The following is a 22,778-nucleotide window of genomic DNA, read 5'->3' on the forward strand; positions in this document are numbered from 1 at the left end:
AGTCATGTCCAACTATTTGCCAACCCCAAAGAGTTGGCTATTGTGAATAGTGATGCTATGAACATAGGGATGCGTGTCCCCTTTTGAATGATAGTTTTGTCCAGGTATATGCCCAAAAGTGGGATTGCTGGATCCTATGGTAATTCTATTTTTAGTTTTCTGAGGAACCTCTATTCTATTCTCCATAGTGACTATACTTAATTTACATTCCCACCAACAGTGTAGGAGAGTTCCTTTTTCTCCACATCCTCTCCCAGTGTTTGTTACTTGTAGACAAACAAGTTTGAGTTTGTCTCAAAAAATGAGTTTCCTTTTTAATGATGGTCATTCTAACCAATGTGAGGTGGTACCTCATTGTAGTTTTGACTTGCATTTCTCTTATAATTAGTGATGTTGAGCATCTTTTCATGTGCCTACTGGCCATCTGTATGTTTTCTTTGGAGAAGTGTCTGTTAAGGCCTATTGCCCATTTTTCAGTTGAGTTGTTTGGGTTTGTTGTTGTTGTTGAGTTGTATGAGGTGTTTGTATATTTTGGAGATTAAGCTCTCATTGGTTGCATTATTTGCAAATATTTTCTACCAGTCTTTTCATTTTGTTTATGGTTTCCTTTTCTGTGTAAAAGCTTATAGGTTTGATTGAGTTCCATTTGTTTATTTTTGTTTTTATTTCTATTGCTTTGGGAGACTGACCTAAGAGAACATTGAATAATTTATGTCAGAGCACATTTTGCCTATTCTTTCTTCTTGGAATTCTATATTGTGACGTCTTATGTTGAAGTCTTTAAGCCATTTTGAGTTTATTTTTATGCATGATGTGAGCGTGTGTTCTAACTTCATTGATTTACATGGAGCAGTCCAACTTTCCCAGCAACACTTGTTGAAGAGGCTTTTTCCCAGTTTATATTCTTGCCTCCTTTGTTGAAGATTAATTGACTGTAGGTGTGCACACCTACAGTGTGTGGGCTTTTATTCTGGGCTCTCCATTAATCTGTATGTGACAAGTGCCATTTTTAATACCTCCCCCCATCTCTCATTCCTTCCTTCCTGCCTGCCTCCCCTGCTTGAACAGCCTCAATTCCTGGCCTTACTATAACCCATTGTTTGTTTCATTGTTTGCTGGTGAATGAGCCCCTAGCTCGAAACTCTAAGATTAAAAGCCATTCCCAGGCATAGAATTTCCATGATATGTGTATTATGGGTATATGCTTCTGTATGTGTGTGTCTGTCTGTGTGTTGCCAAAGTGCACAAGCACTTTAGTAAGCACGTTATTGAACTACCCATTTAGCAAAGCTGAGTCCAGGATTAAATTCTGTGGGTCCTGAGTTTTTAGGAGGTGACATGCTACCTTTGGTATCAAGTTTGATTAAACTTGATAACTTTAAGTGGTTCTATTGGAGAGGAAGAATTAAATTTCTTACTCCAGAGAAAGAATTTTTTCCCCTGACTAAGGAGTAGAACATTTATTAAAAGTATCTTGGTGACCTGAAGGAGAGGAATGTACTTCTTTTATCTAAGCAGAAGTCCATGGCATTATTAGCACGTGGTAAAACTGAATAATTGAGCAACACTGACTACTTTGCGATTCAGCCTTCCAGCCCTTGCTGTGTGATTAGTTCAATCCAACCCTGCTGGCATGCTTGAGCAGGGAGCCTGCAGGGGATTAGGAAGGGAAAACCCTTTAACAAATTTCAGGTACTAAAGACATTTGATTTAATTTAACATGTTACACATGGTAATCTGGTTTCCCTTGGCAACCTCCACCCTACACTACTTTATAATCAGAGGATGGCAGGGTAGATTACAGACTAGATGGCATCATCTGGAAGGGACCATAGAGAACAGATGTCAAAAGAGGAAATGAAGAGGTCACTAAAAAAGGACAGAAGAGTCTGAGTCCTCTGAAAAAAAGGACAGATAGTTCTCTATAGTACAGGTACCCAGGAGGGTTTCATTGATGAGGGAGGTTCCAGGACTGCCTACAGCAGAGCAGTCTGGGCTGTGAAGGAAAGGGATCAAATCTCTTTAAAGGGAAATCTTTAAAGGGATAATAATTTTATTATTTGTGAATTACAGATAAGGTTTTAACTTAAAAATGACAATAATAGGTACCATTTATTAAGTACATGCCAGAAATCTTACTTGGTTCTTTGCATACATAACTTCATTAAATCCTTATCATATCTCTGCAAGGGGAATATTAATATCCCTTTATAGATGAGGAAACAAGTATTTATTGATCTCTTAAAGTATGGAGACTGAAGAAAGGTGGGGTAACACTGACTCCAAGGTTTCAACTTTAGAAGACCATTATTTATTTTTTCTATGATCTTAGAGTCCTAGAAGTCTTAATAGCCCCTGTTACAGAGCAGTATACCCACTAATGTCCATTAATGGTGACCTTTAGCCATCCAGAAAAGTTTAAATTACAGTCATCTTTAGTCTTCTTGTTGTTCAGTTGCTTAGTCATGTCCGACTCTTTGCAACCCCATGGACTGCAGCATGCCAGGCTTCCCTATCCTTCACCATGTCCCAGAGCTTGCTCAAACTCATGTCTGTTGAATCTGCCATCCAACCATTTCATCCTCTGGCATCCCCTTCTCCCACCTTCTATCTTTCCCAGCATCAGGGTCTTTTCCAATGAGTGGGTTCTTCACATCGGGTGACCAAAGTATTGGAGCTTTAGCTTCAGTCCTTCCAATGAATATTCAGGATTTATTTCCTTTAGAATTGACTGGTATTATCTGCTTGCAATTCGAGGGGCTTTCAAGAGTCTTCTCCAATACCACAAGTTCAAATGCATCTTTGGTGCTCAGTCTTCTTTATGGTTCAGCTCTCACATCCATGCGTGACTACTGGAAAAACCATAGCTTTGACCAGATGAACCTTTGTCAGCAAAGTAATGTCTCTGCTTTTTAATATGCTGTCTAGGTTTGTCATAGCTTTTCTTCCAAGGAGCAAGTGTCTTTTAATTTCATGGCTGCAGACACTGTCTACAGTGACTCTGGAGCCCAGGAAAATAAAGTCTCTCACTGTTGCTGTTGTTTCCCCATCTATATGCCATGAAGCAATGGGACTGGATTCCATGATCTTAGTTTTTTGAATGTTGAGTTCTAAGCCAGCTTTTTCACTCTCCTCTTTCACCTTCATCAAAAAGCTCTTTAGTTCCTCTTCGCTTTCTGCCATAAGGGTGATGTCATCCGCATATCTGAGGTTGTTGATATTTCTCCTGGCAATCTTGATTCCTTGATTCCAGCTTGTGATTCATCCAGCCCAGCATTTTGCATGATGTACTCTGCATAGAAGTTAAATAAGCAGGGTGACAATATACAGCTTTGATGCCCTCCTTTTCCCAACTTTGAATCAGTCTGTTGTTCCATGTTCAGTTCTAATTGTTGCTTCTTGACCTGCATATAGGTTTCGCAGGAGGCAGGTAAGGTGGTCTGGTATTTCCATCTCTTAAAGAATTTTCCATAGTTTGTTGTGATCGACATAGTCAAAGGCTTTAGTGTAGTCAATGAAGCGGAAGTAGATGTTTTTCTGGAATTCTCTTGCTTTGTCTATGATCCAGCAGATGTTGGTAATTTGATCTCTGGTTCCTCTACCTTTTCTAAATCCAGTTTGTACATCTGTACAAACTGTTCTCAATTCATGTATTGTTGAAGCCTCACTTGGAGGATTTTGAGTATGACCTTGCTAGCATGTGAAATGAGTGCAATTGTACGGTAATTTGAGCATTCTTTGGAATTGCAGTGAAAACTTACCTTTTCAGTCCTGTGGCCACTGCTGAGTTTTCCAAATTTGTTGGCATCTTTGTCTAACTCTCTTATTTTACACAGTAGGAAATTGAGTGCCAGACATCTGGTAAACCCTAAAGCCAGTTCTTCCAACTCCTTAATTTGTGTATTCCACCATGACCATACACTTTCAAAGAAGGCTTGAGTAAATGGAAGGCCAGAGGAAGGGGTCTTGCAGCACTATAAATGATATTAGTTTGAGATAGCGAAGTAAACAGACTAATAGATTGGAAGGTACTCATGAGACTTTTAGGCACTGGGAACAGTTGTAGTTCTTACCTAACTAGTGATTAATTTATTCTGCTTAGCTAATATCTGATCAAATTGATGCACCTAATGTTTCTAAATGATCCTAAGTCTTTAGAAGTCTCTGGTGCCCTACCAGCCATTTGAAGTTTAAAAGGACATATGAACGACAAAAGCTGTCTCTCCAGGTCTTAAAATGGGTGACTGGCCCTTTTTGTGACATGTAGAAGCAGAGACTTACACATTTATGCCTCTGTCATGTTCACAAAATGCCATATATATGAGGCAGGCCATCTATTACCTTTCTTTAAGGTGAAAGCTATGGAAGTCTAATGGCAAACTGAGAAATCTGGTGTCACACACTTAGTATACAAAGCATTTTACATGAATTTCACTATATCCTCATAACAATTGTGATTGTAAATGTTATTGTTTTCGTTTAGGCAACTTTTGTCAGTTTTTAAAATTAATCCTTCCCAGAACATTTTCCCTAGCATTTTATTGAGAAAAATTTCAAACCTATATTAAAATTGAAAGAATTGTACAGGGAACACTCATATACCCACTTAGATTCTACACTTATTTTTCTATATTTGCTTTTTTTAATATACCTATACATTTATCCACCCACACATCTTAGTTTTTCTTGTATTTCAAAGTGAGTTATAGACATTAGTACATAATACTCCTAAACACTTACATGTGGATATCATTAATTTGATTTTAAAATGTTAGCCCTATTAAAAAACAAATAAACTGAGTCCTTCAAATCTGTGTTTTGGGGACATAGTATGTACTCATTCAGTTTGGGCTTTCCCCCATGAAACAGGAAGATATTTTAAGAGAAAAATGTGAGCTACCCGTATTAAAAAAACACTTGTAATTTATTAATGAGAAATAGAAATCTGTGGGGAGGAGGGGGATACCCCTGTTGAATTCCTAGGTCACAGCAAGCCAGCACTGCAAATGAGGCATCTTAACCTCATTTCTGATTTTAAATGAGACTGAGGTCATTGGCACATTTCTGACCAGTAAGTCCTCTTCTACAGGGGAGAGTTTGATTAGCAAATTGCTTAAGCACTTTAGTAATGATATTGGAACCAAATTTCAATGAACATTTTTCCCTTTTCTCTTCTTTCTGGGTGTGACTAAATTGCCTACAGCATGCTGCTTGGTTGCTGGTAAAACAGGAAATGGGGTAAGTAATTTACATAGGGAATTTTTACTACCATTTAAATTTAAGCTACTTCATTCTTAAAGTACTTTTACTATTACTCTTTTTTTAGAGTAAGTTCACTAGCTACTAGAAAAATTGGCACAAAGAAAAATTTTTATTTTATATATTTAGGTGTTAACCTTGTTTAACTGGTTTATTGCATAGCATATTAGTAGTCTCATTTTTTTGGTAGATTTATCATGAACATAAATGTGTATTTTATAATCATTATGCACTTATATAATGTAGTTTGGCAGCTTATTTTAAAGGAACACATTTTATGCTGGTCTTAGAAACTAAATTATAAACCTAATTATGCTATAAAAGATACATAGTAAAGTCCTAGTTAAGGCAGAACAACAGTAAGTTTATACATAGATAAGACATAGAAAACATAGGTCCACCGTCCTTTATCTGAAACCCTTGGTGGCAAATGTGTCTTGGAATTTAGAATATTTTAGACTTTGGAAATGTAATACAGCATAAATACCATATATGATATATCTCTCTCCTCTGGGGTAGTACTGTATTATCAAGCATTAATATTTCTTCAGTGAAGCATACCAATATTCACACCAAATTTGATAAACAAAGCCTTACATGTTCAAGTCAGAGTTTGGTTGCCAACTGAGTTAAGGAAAAAGCTCTTTAATTTCCCAGAGATTTCTGGATTTTGAAACTAAAAATTTTATACCAGTATGAAAAGGGCCAAGTGACTATTGGAGGTTCCTGTGTACTCCTGAAAGAAACCCACAGAGATAAGTACAAATTTCTGTATCAGAATCTCATACTTGGTATTTTACAGAAAATTAATTCATCTGGCATTTTTGTGTGTGTTGTATTTCACATCTGCATTTTTAAAAGGGTAGTAACCACATATTTATCAAAGGTTTTGGGGTTCTGTTAGGTTATGTTAAATTAGTCTCAAATGCTTGTGATTCTGGCATAATAAAATTTGATCCTGTGTTTGATAAGTTTTTTATTAATAGCATAGTCAGAGCATGATGTTTTTTAAATGTTTCCAGTTTCCATCCTCCTTGGTTATTGTAGTTATTTCTTATTGAATGATTTTAAACCAAGGTTAGCTCTTCCAAAAGATCCTGATCAATATAGGCATACTAAAACAGGAAAAAAAATGCAGAATACTACTCTTTCCTCTTAATATCCCTAGTTCATTCTATAATAATAATGTCAAAAGGCTGTGGAGGGATTGCCATTAAAGAATTGATTCAAGGAATTTAAGGAAAATGGTATTGGATATTTTAGTTCATCTTTGCTTAAGAATGGTTATCCTGTTGTATGTATAGAAAAAGTGATTGTAATTGATATCCTCATCATTAGTTATCTAACAGAGGAGAGGGAAATGCAGTTTCTAAGTATTAAATTGGTACTGAATTTACCTTAATGACTACTGATTCCTCTAAAGGACCACCAATCATAAGCTAAGGACCTCTGTGAAAACATTCACCCTAAATTATATTAGAAAAGCTATTAGCCACATTCAGCTTGCAGGATTGAAAATCTGGTGTTTTAAGTACTGTATTTTTGCCTTAAAGGTGAGGCTAAGGTTTCCAAAATGTCTGTTAGCCCTTTCCTATAGTTCATTAATCTGGAAGGAAAAAAATACCTGTAGTTGAAGTTTTTAAACTGGAGTAAGGTGTTTTAAATTGAAACGTATTTCAAAAACCATGAAGGACCTAAAATATCAATTTTCTTAAACACATAATGAGTAATGTTTTAATCTGTTTTTAGGATTGGCTTTGGCTACAATCCTTTGTATTTTAGACTCTCTAGAGTCTAAACAGTTTTAAAGGTTTTCCATTCTTGAGTTTTCTGTTTTCACCTTTTTATTCTTTAAAATGTGTGCTCATACCTTAATTATTTACTTTCAACTGTGATGCTGTTTTATGCAAATATCATTAGTTAAACTGTTGATGCAATATCAAGATAGTCTTTGAAAATTCCTAAGATGTTTCTGATATTCAGAGAACTAGGAACAGTTTATGAAGCTCAAACACTTAGTGTTTGAATAAATTCATAAGTGTAGAGAAGTAATCTAATTTTTTGTCAGATGTAGGGCTTATCAGAGTCCTTCATTGTTAAACCACAAACCCAAAGCATAGGAAAGCATTCAGTTTAACCAGTTATCTCAGCTGGATTAAAATGGGTAGATCAGCTATTTCTTAATTTACATTTTTAGAGTAACAGTGGTCTTTATATATTGTGTGTATATAATTACATTTTTAGATCAATTAAATTTAGCAATTAACAAAATTATTTTTGATTTTCTACTCATAGTTCATAGTGTCTTTGGGTGTTGAAGAATTAAATACAGTAGATATTGACTATATTGTCTTTTTTTTAGTGAAAATTGGATACTAAAAGAAATGATTCACAAGTTGGCCTAAACATCTCTTTTGTTAAAAAGCAGTCCTGTAAATAGCTGTAACTGATTTAAAATTTTAATTATTTGAATGACATGGGCCTGTTTATTAGTGATATTTCAGAGTAGAGCTGTTTAAATATTACCATATCATGCTTTTCTTTTCTTTCACTTCAGTTCCTTTCTATCTCAATTTTAGGTTACAAACTAAAAGCTAGAATTCATAATTAGGACTTCCCCAAACCTATTTATTGGCTATGAGTAGATTTGAGGGGAATGTAAAATGTTTATTAAGACACGCATATGTTGTTAACTTAATGAACATTTTAGAGCACTGATGCTTTAGGATTTAATCTTCTTTACCAGTAAAGAGGAGTACAGCTTTTACATTGATTTCCCAAAAGTCAGTCCCCATTATCAGGAAGAAAGTAGATGTAAACATTTTTGGTCTGGGTGTAATTATTGTAATAGACAGTTTGTAATTTCTGAGCAATAAACAATCTTCTCTATTCCTTCTTTCCATCTTCTGATATATAAATCCTGGAATCTGGCAATTTTATCTCAGAAAAACTCATTTGTATGCCTTTGTTTTTGAAACTTCAAAATTTGTCCATTAAAAAAACAAAAGTACTTTCTTGATTCTACTAGAATATAGGTCCATGAACTGAGGAAACTTTGTCTGCTTTGGTCTCTGCTTTCTATCTAATGTGTAAAATAGTGCCTTCACATAGTAGGCACTCAATATATTTTAATAATCGCATAAATTCTTGCCTTCATAAAAATGATGTTTTTCATATCAGTGAATTAATTTTTATGTTATTCAGAAAGCAGAGTCTGTCGCTGGGAAGAAATGATATAGTTCAGCTAAAAGAAGCCTACAAATGGATAACTCACCCCCTGTTTTCAGAGGAACTGGGTGTTCCCATTGATGGAAAGGTATTGGGTCATCAGCATTGTTAATTTTATTCTCTGGTTTTACTAGTTTTACTTCATTATATGGCAGAGTTTTGGTTAGCCAAAAGAATCTTCTTTCAATAATCCAATAAAAGGTTTTTAAGCTTTTACAGTTCTTAATTTGAGGTTAAAATTGAGATTAAAGTTTTTCTTTTTTAAATTTCTTGGTAATCAAGACACTTATAACAGGTGCAGTGTACCCTAACTGACCTTAAAAGGTTAGAAATGAATTTGTGCCTTTAAGTATATTTATAGTTTAATTAGACAGATTTACTGATATAAAGCTATACATAAATAACTATGAACAAGTGTGGAGTCAACTCTGGACTATTTAATTTCGGTTGTCTGTGGCTAGTCTTGTTTTCAAATATGTAGACAGAACCTATTCAACTATAGGGAGCATGGGCTCAACCTATCCCGCCTTGTTGGTATCTCAAATCCCTTTAATTTTAAGCAGACTGCCTTTGAAACCAGAACACTTCCCATCCCCTCTATTCCAGGGTAGACCTTGCTTCAGCCTTTGAAATGGATTGAATTTTAGGAAAGAGCTCAGTAGATTTCCAGACGTGGAAACAGGACATATTCCCAGCTCATCTTAAATTAGATTTTAATAGTATGGCCTCATTGCTTCATCATTTTGCTTGAAGGAAATTCCCTGGGTATCAGACATACCCCTATTCAAATAAAATCACAAAACCATCTTTCAAAGCTAAACAATGAAAAAATTTTCCTCATTCTGAATTATGTAGCTCTGTTTCCCTCTGTTAGTAAGAATAAACTCTGTCCTTTAAACTGAATACTGAAAGAATAGAGAATAAAACCACTTCACAGATAGTATGAAGAGGAAACGAGGTGATGAAAGTACTTTGGAAATTAGAGAAGTCATTGATGCAAAATATTTTTACCTCAAATTTCAATTTGAAGCACAGATAATTTTACATGTTGAATCAGTGAGAACAGAAAATAGAAAACAAAAGATGCAGTAATGTTCTAATAGGTTCAGCGTGAATGAAATTTTCTTAAGTAAAAGGAATATGTTGTAATTTTAATTTTTATTTTGTTGATTTGAGTAGAACAAAAAAAAATTAGTCCTTCACTATTGTGATTAAGAGTTGCTAATAGGCCTGCTGACGATCCAATGCAATCAATAAATATAAAATTCAATAAAAAGGAAGAATTATTATATGACATTTATATCTTTTTTCAGTGTGAAATTTTGTATAATCTCCATGGAGGTAAATGTATATAGAGTATGAAATTGTGCTTCTTTGTGTGTACAAGGATATTCATTGTAGCATTTTTAAAAAAATTTTTTTTAAATTTATTTTTAATTGAAGGATAATTGCTTTACAATGTTGTATTGGTTTGCCATATAGCAACACTGTACCTTTTTTTTTAAATGGTAAAACTTAACTACAACTTAAATGTCCAGCAGTCCTTAGAGTTGAAAAGATGTTCATGACGTAATATTAACTGAATTAAGCAGTTTTCTAAATGTCTAATATACGAAGAAGTACATATATTTATGTTTATATTCTTAAAAATCGCTAGAAGGGAACATGTCAAACTGTTACTAGTTCTACCTCAGTGGGGTGGGATTGAAAACCCATTATTTTATAATATTATTATGTATTATATTTTTAAGGAAACAAAAAATTAAAATCTTTCTTTTAAAAGTCATATCTATTAAAAACTTTGAGAACTTAATAAAGAAACCTCATACAGAGTTTTTAGGCATGTGCATAAATAATAGTTGCTAATTCTAATCATAGTACTGACAGGAGTATGTCTTCGTTTGTTTCATTTACCCCTTTCCAGTTCCCTGAGTTCTCATTCATCTTCGTATCTAATTTATATACTTTACAAAGAAAATCATACAAATTTAATTTGTTTTAAACTTGTTTTTTGTAGGATCACTAGTGATTGAGTTCTAGGAGTTAAAAAAAAAGACTATTTCCTTTACAGCTGCCCTGTGACCAAGCTGATTTGAAAACAGTAATATTTCCAGTTTTCCTTGTCACTTTTTCTGAGCCAGTCTTTGAGAGTTAATTCTGTTTCCATTGATAAGTTGTTAGATGTTAGTTTCTTTTTGCTCATTTTTAAACTGTCTTTATAATTTTTAGAGCTTGTTTGAAGTGAGTGTGGTCTTTGCTCACCCAGAAACAGTTGAGGATTGCCACTTCCTGTAAGTTACAACTTAACATTGCCAATTGTGCAACATTATTAATACCTTTTGATTTTCATGAAAATAGTTTTGTTCTTCTTTCTAGGGGGCCTATCAGAACTTGTTGTGTCTCTGAAGGTTTAAAGTGTGCTCTCTGATATGAGTCTAGACAAACCAATGTGGCTCATATAGGGATTCATTTTGTCCGCTTCTGATATCCTGAGTTTAGCAGCTATGTTGTATAAAATATTTGAATTTTATCCACCCTCAAATAAACTCATTAATCTTTTATATTAACTTGAATTTTGTTTAGACGTGCAATATGCCCAGATTGTTTCAAGCCAGCCAAAAACAAACAGGTAAGGATTTCTGCTTCTTATTCTTTAGTGAGTTTTTTCTGAGCTGAATATTCACATTAACAACAAAAAGGATATGCATTAGAAATATTGGCAATCTGTTATACTAAGAATCAATCTCAAACTATTTCCATTTGCTACATTCCTTTTTTTTTTAAACTCTCAGCACCTTTGTGTGTGGCTCAGAAGTCGTAACACACATTCTCATGCTTGTGTCAGTGTCTGAATTGTTTCCCCAAAATCACATCATCTGGGAGAGTATGTTTTCAGTATCATCACGATTCCAAACTTCTGTCTAATATTTGTTTTCTAGAAATTGGTATTTTGAAAATATAATCCAAAGTAAATTGTTTCATTTAGGACAGTCCTGAGTTAATAGAACCTATTTCAGACTACATTTGCAAAAGGGTTTTTTATTTAAATTCTCCTTACTGTCTGATGTGAGCTGGCCTTCATGTTAATGAGAAAAAATAGTTAGCTTGTATTTTTAGTTTCTGTCATGCCAAGATGGAATGGCCTGGCATGTTACTGACAGGCTGTTTTTCACAGCCCAGTTACTTAGCTGGTTTTGTGTAGGCTCAGAGATTCTAGTTTTACTGACTGATGTTGTGGTTGTTAAACATAACTGATGTTTTGCTGTTGTGGTTGCTAAAAATAATATGTTTATCATCAAAGATACATCTTTTGGTCTTTCCTCTTACTTTGACTAATTGCTGGATCTTTTAGTACCTGGGGGAGATTGGAGGCTTGGGGAGTTTGTAACATTTGCCAAATGCCCTGTGCAGAAGTAATCAGAAATACAGATCAAGCCTAAAACCCTGCTTCCCTCCTTTTCTCACATCATGGTACATCTAGAACATCACCATGTTTGGCCAGCACCCTGAGGTTAACAGGTGAAGTTGCTCTAAGTTGTGAGCAGTAGGCCGAGGGGTTCTCATTGTTCCAGGCCCTTCCCCTCAACCCTCGTGACCTAGAAGGACCCGGGTACAGCTGTAGCTCACTGCTTTGCCATACCAACTGGGAAGTTCTGCCCAAATGACCTGTGAGCCATGTTTATGTAAAGATCTAGCTTTATTTTTTGTCATCTTTGAGCAAGTATGTAAGTACCAGCATCAAATAATAGAGTAAGGAAATATTTGTCAAACCATCACAGACATCATGCCATTTGGCTAGTAGGTATTGTTTAGTCTTAAGTGTAGTTTTCCTACATCATGGCTGGGAATAAGTTGAATGACCTTTTGAGATTCTTCCAGGGTTAAGATTTCATATCTTAACAAACAAGCACTTAATTTTGAATTCTAATCCTCTGACAGAGTATGGTTTAGAAAATAATTTCTTTTGTTGCTGAACTGTTTAGATATTTACATTGTTCCTATTTTCAGTCAAGTGTAGTTTCTCATAACAGAAGAAATAATTGTAACTTATCATAGTGACCACGTGAATATGCCCTAATTAGTTCTAGTATGTCTACCAGGAAGTTTGGCTTTTCTTATTTTGAGAAACCCAGAGTGGGACATTTATAGATGCTCTTCTATTCAATATAGTGGATTTTATTTACTTTGTCTGTAGTTAGTGGGTGATACTGAATTGCTGGATGTCAAGACATGCTAGTTGGCTCTGTTTTACCCCTTATCCTGGCAGCCAACTCCTAAATTATGTACTGTGACCCTTGAAGGGATGTAGAGAAGAAAAGAGAGATGGGTCCATCTAAATTTCTTTTGAGGTCTCAGAAAAAATATTTGAAGCACATTTCCTGCCATGTCATCATTTTTTTGTATTTGAAAAATACCACATTTTGAGGGGAGTGGGCTAGTGCAGTGAAGAAGACGTATTCTGTGAGATCCACCTGATGTTACAGACATAGCCTAAATTGAAGAGAAGCCTCCAGTCCAGAACTGACAGGATGGACACTGCTGTATTTTCTTTATTTTCTTGAAGCTATTAAGTATTTCTCACTTTTAAGTATGGTTTAAAACGATTATAATTTCTCCAACCATGTTCTGTTTCACCTCTGATGTTTTCTTATATAGGTAATAAAATGTTTTTTTTTTCTTTTCATTTTACCCTATATAGTCAGTATTCACTAGAATGGCAGTTATGAAAGCTTTGAATAAGATAAAAGAAGAGGATTTCCGCAAGTAAGTAGAAGTACAGAAACAAGAAATAATCATGGAATTTTAGAATAAAGAGAACGTTAGAAGTAATCTGGATTATCTCTGAAACAAGACTGGATGTATTTTCGGGACCAGAATTGTGTCTTAATCTCCATTATATCCCCAGTTCCTGGCTCAGTATCTGGCATGTAGTGGTGTTCAATAAATGTTTCTCAAAGTAATATTTGGATTTATGAATCATGTCCAACTTGTTTATCTTTTAGAAGAGGATGACTTAGCGACTTTACAGCAACAACATTGAGGTCCAAAGTGGAGGTTGACTTGCCTAAGATTGAGTGTTGGATGTTGAGCCAGGTTTCCTGATTCTCCAGGCTAGTACTAGCCCCATTACATCCCTCATCCTGGATTTCCTGTTATCATACATCTCCAGAAGAGAGAGGAAAAGGCTCATGAGTTTCCTTTCTTGCTAAAGTATGCTGAACTACAATAAATCTTACATTTTAATACTCAGTGTGTTCATTTCATTAATAAGATATTATCATAGTTATCCTTCCAAAATAGCCTTGAATAAACTTCAAACAAGGAAGCTATGAGGAAGGTTTCATATATTTTGCTGACTAAACATGTCTCAGAATAGAAGTATTTTTATTAAGTTTTTTGTTGTTGTTGTTTTGACCATGCTGTGTGGGATCTTAGTTCCCCCACCAGGAATCAAACTTGTACCCCTTGCAGTTGAAGTGTGGAGTCCTCACCACTGTACCGCCAAGGAAGTCCCTATTAAACTTTACAAACAAAAGACAGTTACTCTCTACAAGCAGTAGTGCCTGAGTTTCTAAGTGATTTCTTTGTTAAGACATCTTGGGAAACTGGAAATTTCAACACAAGCATTTTGGATTAAACACACATTTAGTCATTTATAGAGAGACTCCAGTTCTTGGAAGTTCCCAGCTGGTGGACAGAGAATAAAGTCATACATTGCTTTCTCCTGTCTGTCCTCAGCTGGATTGAAGTTTCTTAGCTAAAAGACAGAGTCAGCCACATTTCACTTTTTCTGGCTCTGTGGTCTGATTTCCAAGATCATAGTTGAAATGAAAAGAGAGAAAAAATGGTGGACTACCCTCCCCACCGGTGTGCCATACTCACATGACCAATCTCTGACTGCACACCAGCTTTACCCAAATGATTGAGGATTTTGTAAGCAGCAGCAAGTGTTCATGGATACTAAAATGAACCCAGAGAGGCTTCTACTACATATGTGTGGATTTTTTCCCCCGAAATCTCAAGGTTGATGTTGAAAACTATCATCTGGGAACATGAGGCCTCCTGAGTCTGAATGTTATTAGCAGAGCCCTGATTTACTTAGTGCAGTTCTCATGTATTAAAAGTGGTCCTCCAGAGGCCCAGAAGACCCTAACATTCCCAAAATTTAAAATTCGGGAGAGGCTTAGTCCTTGAGAGACTCAGGCTCCGTGCATCTCAGGCAGTGCTGATTCATCTTAGTTATGTGGTTCAATTTCATGTCTGGAAAATAGTAGCTGTAAAATTTATTTTGTTTTGCAGGCAGTTTCCTTGTCCTCCAAACTCACCAAAGGCTGTATGCACTGTTCTTGAAATTGAATGTGCTCATGGTGCTGTTTTTGTGGCTGGTAAAATACTTAGTCTAGAATATACTTACACTGTCAATTGTCTCTCCTTTCTGAAAAACTCAATTAATTTCTCCTCTGTTTCCTTCTTCTTGTTGTTATTAGTTTCTGATTAGTTAACTCTTTTAAGCACTAGACCTGATAGTCAAGTTTATTTAGATTTTATAAGTATTCTTATGGATCACTAAAGAGATTTGATATTTAAAATGCCATGCCAAAAGGAAATGATACATCCCAGATTTTAAGTTTACATCAGAGATGGCCAAATAGAAATATGGGTAGATGTACAGACCAAAAACTAATCGAGAGAACAGAGAGGATGTTTTACAACATGAAGTCAGTCCTGGGGAAAAAAAAAATTTATCTGCAGAGTGGCTAAACACTTGGCTTCTGATTGGAAAAAAAAATTGTTGCATTGACTTTCCCAAGAGGTAAATCTGGTTAGACAGTTTTTGTTTTGAAAGCTATAGCTATTTCATAGTAATAGCTGAAATGAAATCACTCTTTAGTCTTGACTATAATACCCTGCCCTGGGGTAATAAAAGCTACCTGCCTCAACGTAGCTTTATTCATAAAACAGTGAGTCATATTCTGTTAGGGTGTTTTCTTTTTTTTTTTTAACTTATAAAAACTTCAAAATTTCCTGTATTTGAACTCTTTGGAATACATTATCACCAATGACTCTTACACTGAGAGTATTATCAATCAGGCGTAAAAGCAGTAGTTGCTCTTTTTTTAAGTGATCCTTGGTGTGTTCCATAATATTGTAACTTGTTCAGTCACTCAGTCAGGTTAATAAGTATACTGAGCATTCCTTTAGATCTCATTGATGATTCATACCATGTCTTTAGCAATCTCTTCTATTGCTACCTTAAATTTTTTCACTGAATTATGTGTATGTGCTAAGTCACTAAATTAGATTATAAATTAGTCGAAGGCTAAGCCTTGTTTTGTATCTTAGCCCCTAGAATATTGGCACTTAAGTGGATAGTTGTTACTTTCCTTTTTATTCTGCTGTGTTAATCACACCATCCCAGCCAGGTAACCTTTATATTTCTTTGTCAGGGAGATATAATAAATACTCCAGGAATCTACCACAAACTCCTTGGATAATTGATGGAGAAAGGAAGCTGGAATCTTCAGTAGAAGAATTAATTTCAGACCATCTTTTGAAAGTGTTCAAAGCAGAAAGTAAGTGTTATAATATTCATATTTTAAATACTTGTTCACAGATAGACTTATTGGAGGTGGCAGGAAAGATTTCTGGATTTTGTAAACCACCACCAAGTCTGGGCCCCTTGCCTGGCAGCTTCCTGTGAACAGGGATTGCCATGTCCTGAGCTCCTCTGCCCACGGCTGGATTTGAGCCAAGCTGCCCTAAGATTTCTCTGTTCTCTCAAGACAACTGCCTTTTCCTGGGCAAATTCAAAACAATTGAAACTACTTTAAATGAATGCACTTAAGCTCTGACCTTGGGACACCTTAGCCTCAGCCTCTTATTGGGAATATGAGGAAATTAAAACACAGCTTCTATATCCATTGCTTATTCAAGAGTAACCACTGGCAAATGCCTGGCTTCCATCTTAACAGCTAAAATGTCCTAGAATAGAGTTCAGACCTAGAGAAGATAGATCAACAGCAACCATTTCACAAAGACTTAATAGTAGTGTTGTTGTTTTAATTTCTTAGGTATTAACAAGCCCAGGTTTGTGAGCTGAGTCAGACCCTGTCAAGAATATGCTTTCTTTGTCTCAGTAGGCCTGTCAGGTCAAAGGAGCAAAAAGCATCGTGATTTCACCCAGGATTAGACTTAGAGAAAGGGGACTAAGATTTCAATCAGAGGAAATCATGTATATCAGGAAAAAACATAGTCAGTGAGTAAGTGTATCATACTCTTTGGAGTAGGTCTCCTAGCATAATTAGAACATCTTTTTTGAAAGACCACCTAGACATCCATCTTTCTTTCTGGCAAACCTGAGACAAATGTGCTTTAGTAAAGGCAGACAAGTGATCGAAATGAGATGCCCTGTCCCTCCAGCTTTCTGCTTGTCAAAAGGAAAGAGAAGCACTTCAAAGCCATATCCCTTTTATCATTTGTTGCCTGTGAGGTAGGTGGGCCCTTTTTAAAAAGGCTTTTAGGAACTGTTTACTGAATGGAAAAGAAAGTAACCTAGCAACCTAACATTTTCCAAAATCTTAACAGTAAAGACTCAGGGCTATTGCCATGAACTTCTACCTACTTAATTTAATATTTACACTTTGGTTATCTCATAAGACTTATTCAAGTTACAAAGAAGTGAAAATAAAGCGTTAGCATGAAAAGTCTCTTTCAAACTCTTGTTGGGGGCCACCTTATTTCCCTTCTGTAAGAAGATACAAGATTTAGTTCTGATTTTTTGGGTTCCAAGGAATCCTCCATTACCAAGAGGGCTATAGAGGGGTTCTGAACACCTGTATGTTTCCCCCTTGCAATCTTTCATGAGGTAATTCCTTGTTATAGTCCACTTGAGAAGGAAAAAAAAAAATTGTCCCCAAACTGAAAAGAAAGCAAACTCTAATTGTATGTTTAGGAAATTTATAAAGAGCCACTTGAGAAAAAGCAGACCTCTGGGCCTCTGTGCTGATTGGCTCCTTGTCATGAAATAAAACCTTGTTGTCTGAAATCCCTGATTAGTAGCATCAGTTTGCTAAACTTGTGCTTCTCAGATATATTACTTGTCACTTCTGTGATTCACATCTGACAGCTCCGGGAAGATGGTTCTGACTGTTGAACCTCTACACTTTACAGCTCTCTGAAAATAAGCCAGTATTGCATGAAGCAGCCTAACTACTTCTATAAAGGGTCCTTCCCCTCAGTGGGAGATACAAACTTGTTTTCATTCACTTCAGACTGGCACGTCATATTCTCTACTTGCCAGTTCTCTAGTTAATAAGTGAAACTTTGACACACTCTCAAAACCAATGTGTCTAAGAAATGTTTTCCCAATACATTTATTACTTCACTTATTGAATAAATATTTGTCATGTCAGTTGCCTGCTGAAAACTGGTCAGTGTTTCAGCTACAGGGTAAAGTCCAAACTATTTAACTTGATATTCTGAGGCCATCATCATCTGACCTCTGCCCTTCCTTCAGTCCCATTGTCTGTCTGTCCCCAAGTATGAGGGTCACTACAGACCACTGAACCCCTTATCATTCATGTCCTTGTTTTTCCCTATCATTGTCGTTCTTGATCATTCTTGTTCTTGGTTTTGTTGTTGTTTGAAATATCTGTTCCATTGAGAAGTCTGTAGAACTCACAGGATTTGGGGGATAAGGCAAGGCATAATATGAGCATTTTTTTTAATTTATTAAAATTGGAGGCTAATTATTTTACAGTATTGTAGTGGTTTCTGCCATACATTGACATGAATCAGCCATGGGTACACATGTGTTCCCCATCCTGAACCCCCCTGCTGCTGCTGCTGCTAAGTCGCTTCAGTTGTGTCCAACTCTGTGCAACCCCATAGACGGCAGCCTGCCAGGCTCCCCCATCCCTGGCATTCTCCAGGCAAGAACACGGGAGTGGGTTGCCATTTCCTTCTCCAGTGCATGAAAGTGAAACGTGAAAGTGAAGTTGCTCAGTTGTGTCCGACTCTTAGCAATCCCATGGACTGCAGCCTACCAGGCTCCTCCATCCATGGGATTTTCCAGTCAAGAGTACTGGAGTGGGGTGCCATTGCCTTCTCCATGAACCCCCCTAAATTTCTGTTATTCATAATTGCATACAAATAAAGTTCTAAAGTTTGCCCTCCAAAGTATTTCTCAGTGTAGGGTCCAAATTTGCAACATTTTTTCTAAAAGAAAATGCCCTTTATCCCTTAGTCTGGATTTATTGTTCCTTTGGGCTTCTCAAGAGCCTATTTTTCTGTACTTCTTTCTTGTTGATGGGCTGGAATTTTGGGGAAGCTCTTTGGGCTAGTTTATGAATTTGAGGTTTCTGATCTGATTGAGGAGTCACGGGAAGATCTACGTCTCTGTGTTCTGTTCATTCCCTCCATACTATCAGCCACAGGTTACGGCTCAGTCACTGTAGGGCCCTAGTTCCCTGAGGTTGGATTGGGGATGGAGGTGCGCAGGTATAAGACAAACTACAGCCTGCTTGTGGTAATGTTTGCCCTGGTAAAATCATCCGTTGGTTCTGGATCTAAGAAAGTTGTCATGGAAGCACCCCCCCCACCCTCTGCTCCACTCCATATTTCCACTTTCCCACCCCAGTATTTGTAGCTTTTAGTCTGTGATGATCCATCTATCTTAAAATATATACTAGTTTTATTGTGGCCCCAGCTTAAGTTTGAATTTGCTTTTAGAGTCAAACTTTTTCTTTTCCCTTCCTTTCATGGAGTTTAATTCTCAAATACTGCTTTTATTTTGTTATCTTTTAAGAAAAAGAAGAAAGATTTTTCACCATAAGTTTGTAGCCAGTTTGGTAGCAGGGCCTTTCTCCAAACAGTGCTCTGCCTTTGGCTTTCCCATGGGATGGTGGCATGGGATGATAAGAAAGATCTGGCTTTTACCTCCCTTTAATTGTGTTACCTTGGGGAAAGTACTTAACCTTTCAGAAGCTTGGTATTCTTTCATTTAATACTTACCTCATAAGGTTACAGAAAGGAATAAATGAAATAATGTATGCAGAATTTTAGCTCAGTGTCTAACATGTAATAAGTACTCAATAAATAGTATTTATTATTATCATTGTTATTTTCAGTAGAGATTAGGACTAGAGTTTTGATGATAACTATTCCTTGGGATTCTCCTGTAGATTAAGACAAATTGGGTTTCTACCAAGGGTGGGAATGAAAGCCTAGGACTATTATGTCGCTGATTTTTTTTTTTCTTTATCTGCTTTCCAAAGGCTTTAATTTTTCTTCCTCTGGCAGAGAAGATGTAGATGTGAGAACATTAGGAAATGGTAAGATTACGACCTCACTTGACTAGAACTAACTTTCAGATTATCACCCTTTTCAGGCAGTAGGTTTTCTGTAGTCACTTAGTCAGAATCAAAGTTGGCAGAGCCCAGAGCTTCTCCATGAGAGGAAGCCTTGTGGATTTTGGAGCTACCCTTGTAAATTATATGATTATGTTTTAACAGGGATCATTTTTTCAGAGGCCATTTTTATTGCATACATATAGGTTATAAGGGACTTTTACAGTTGTGCATTAACAAACAGGTACTTGATTTTTTCCGAAAGTCTGATTATTCATTGTTCCTTTTAATAACATTTCAGTACCAGTACAGTTTTCAAAGTGTACATCTTCGTTGAAAAGATGTTCCTGCTCTCTTAGCCTTCATTTTTCTCATTTTATATTATTGCATTACAAGAAAGATGATGAGAGAGTAATCCTGAATTATTCTAGATTTATAGTCCTTTCTTCTCATGGAATCTCAGCTTTTCATTTCACTAGGCTAGGAGAATGTATTTCAACTTGGTATACCTGGGCATTGCTGCATATAACAATGTTACATTAGTGTTACCAAGTCATTTAGTGACTGTTTGGACATGATTTTGTAAATTAACACAGGCTCGTTCATGGACTTTTGGGAAAGCAGTCATTTTCACATATTGCCTGTGCTGGGGTTTAGCAGCCCCCCAAAAACCCCTTGATTCTTTTCACACATTCTTCCCTCCCCCAGATGTAGTCATGTCACTGAACTTTCCGTCCTCTAGCGCTCAACTCGTTTTTTCACACCTCCTAACCCTCTTGCATTAGCCCAAATGTTAACTCCATCAACACGTTTCTGTTTCATGACGGGGTGTGTGCTGCCAGGAAGGCCCTTTGCAATTGAGCTGGTGAATCCTCATAGAGTACATTTCACTTCACAAGAAATTAAGGAACTTCAGCAGGTAAACCACTTCATGACATGGAAATTGTCATGTTTCTGCAACTCTGTAACTGAACTAGAGTTGCTAATTGTTTTTCTTTTTCTAATACTACAGAAAATTAATAACTCATCTAACAAAATCCAAGTCCGTGACTTGCAGCTTGTCACAAGGTAAGGGTAGGCTCACTGGTGATGTCTCAAGAGGGGAGTTTTGGTTACAGATCATTTATCTGATAAGGGATTTGTATCCAGAATATATAAAGAACTCCTGCAACTCAGTAATAAGAAAACAACTCGATTAAAACTAGAGACAATGTTAAGTGCACATTTCTCCAAAGAGGATATACAAATAGCCAGTGAATACATGAAAAAGTGTTCAGCATCATTAGTCATTAGGGAAATGCACATCAAAACCACAATGAGATCCCACTTAACAAAAAAGACAGAAAACAGCAAGTATTGGCGAGAATGTGGAGAAATCGGATCCCTTGTACATTCCTGTGGGATGGTAACTAGTACCACTTGGGAAAACAATTTGGCAGTTTCTCAAAAGGTTAAATATATAGTAGCCATCTGACCCAGTAGTCCCACTTTTGCTATATACCCACGAGAAGTGAAAATGTACATCCACACAGAGACTTCTGCATGAATGCTTATAGTCACATTACTCACAATAGCAAAAAAGTGGAAACCACAAAAATGTCTATGCATAAACAAAATGGTATATCCATACAGTGGAAAATCAGTGGTAAAATATCAGTACTTTACTTTAAAATACTGATACATGTGGCAACGTGGATGAACCTTAAAAACATTATGAAGAAGCCAGACATCAAATACCACATATTGTACATTTTACAGTGTTCATATTTTATATAAAATGTTCCCAGTAGGGATGTCTATAAAGTCAACTAGTGGTTGCCAACGGCTGGGGGAAATGGGGAACGAGAAGAGATTGCAGTTGGGTGTGGAGTTTCTCTTTTGGGGTGATTAAGGTGTTCTAAAATTAGACTGTGGTAATTGCTGCACAGCTCTGTAAACGTACTAAAAATCACTGAATCGTTCAGTTAAACAGAGGAATTGTATGTAAATTATATCTCACTAAAGCTATTTTTAAAGAAAGAGAAGTTTGGGGCAAGGCTTATCTGTATTTTATAAACTCAGACAAACTTTCTTTTATTGTTTTTGTTTAGAGAGGCAATAGGACATATGAAAGAAGGTGAAGAAGAGAAGACCAAGACCTACAGTGCCTTAATATGGACAAATAAAGCAATACAGAGGAAGGACATTGAATTCCTAGATGACATAAAGGTAGTTCAGTGCTCTAATTCTTCTGTTTTTCTACTAACTATGAAAGTCTTTTGTCTTCTCATTTATTGCCAAGTCATAGCACACTGGCTTTGGGGACCCTTGAGTTGTTGCTGTTGTTTAGTTGCTAAATCATGTCCAACTCTTTTTCAACCCCTTGGACTGTAGCCTGCCAGGCTCCTCTGTCCATTGCATTTCCCAGGCAAGAATACTGGAGAGGGTTGCTGTTTTCTTCTCCAGGGGATCTTCCAGGCCCAGGGATGGAACCCATGTGTCCTGCATTGGCAGGCGGGTTCTTTACCACTGAGCCACCAGGGGCTGTGAAACCTGGTTCTAAATTCTGGCTCTGCCATTTACTCCTTAAATGACTGAGTAATTCATCTAACCTGTCTGAGAAGCAGTGTTGCTATTGATTAGGAGTCTGACTCCAAGAACAGATAACCTGTGTACAAATCTTGGTTCTGCATTTCTTGGTTGTATGACTTCGGATGAGTTGCTTAGCTTCTTTGTGCTTCAGTTTCTTCATCGATAAAATTAGTTAGAAGAATTAAACAGGTTTAGTCACATAAAGCCCTTATGATAGGATCTGGCATATAGAAAACCTTCAACAATGCTATTATTATATTTGACCATCTGCAGAAAGGAAATAGAAAACAGAATTTATCTAATAGAATTGGTGCTCAGATTAACTGCACAGATAAAACATATTGTAAATCAGTATGTCAGGGGGATATATGT

The 22,778-nt window shown here is 36.3% G+C and overlaps 1 protein-coding gene across 6 annotated transcripts in view; it reads left to right on the top strand.

The window, feature by feature from the left end:
* PUS10 (pseudouridine synthase 10) overlaps nt 1-22,778 on the top strand; it is a 79,238-nt gene that overhangs the window by 45,565 nt on the left and 10,895 nt on the right. For all 6 annotated transcript variants that reach the window (XM_069583227.1, XM_069583230.1, XM_069583229.1 and 3 more), the window contains 11 exons: nt 5,204-5,238; nt 8,464-8,575; nt 10,717-10,778; nt 11,071-11,116; nt 13,187-13,251; nt 14,788-14,873; nt 15,936-16,061; nt 19,764-19,820; nt 20,678-20,754; nt 20,848-20,903; nt 21,926-22,043. In XM_069583227.1, the coding sequence (XP_069439328.1) occupies nt 5,204-5,238; nt 8,464-8,575; nt 10,717-10,778; nt 11,071-11,116; nt 13,187-13,251; nt 14,788-14,873; nt 15,936-16,061; nt 19,764-19,820; nt 20,678-20,754; nt 20,848-20,903; nt 21,926-22,043 (840 nt within the window). The remainder of the gene's footprint in view (nt 1-5,203; nt 5,239-8,463; nt 8,576-10,716; nt 10,779-11,070; nt 11,117-13,186; nt 13,252-14,787; nt 14,874-15,935; nt 16,062-19,763; nt 19,821-20,677; nt 20,755-20,847; nt 20,904-21,925; nt 22,044-22,778) is intronic.

The sequence above is a fragment of the Ovis canadensis genome, chromosome 3 (assembly GCF_042477335.2).
Source record: "Ovis canadensis isolate MfBH-ARS-UI-01 breed Bighorn chromosome 3, ARS-UI_OviCan_v2, whole genome shotgun sequence".
Taxonomy (NCBI): Eukaryota; Metazoa; Chordata; class Mammalia; order Artiodactyla; family Bovidae; genus Ovis; species Ovis canadensis.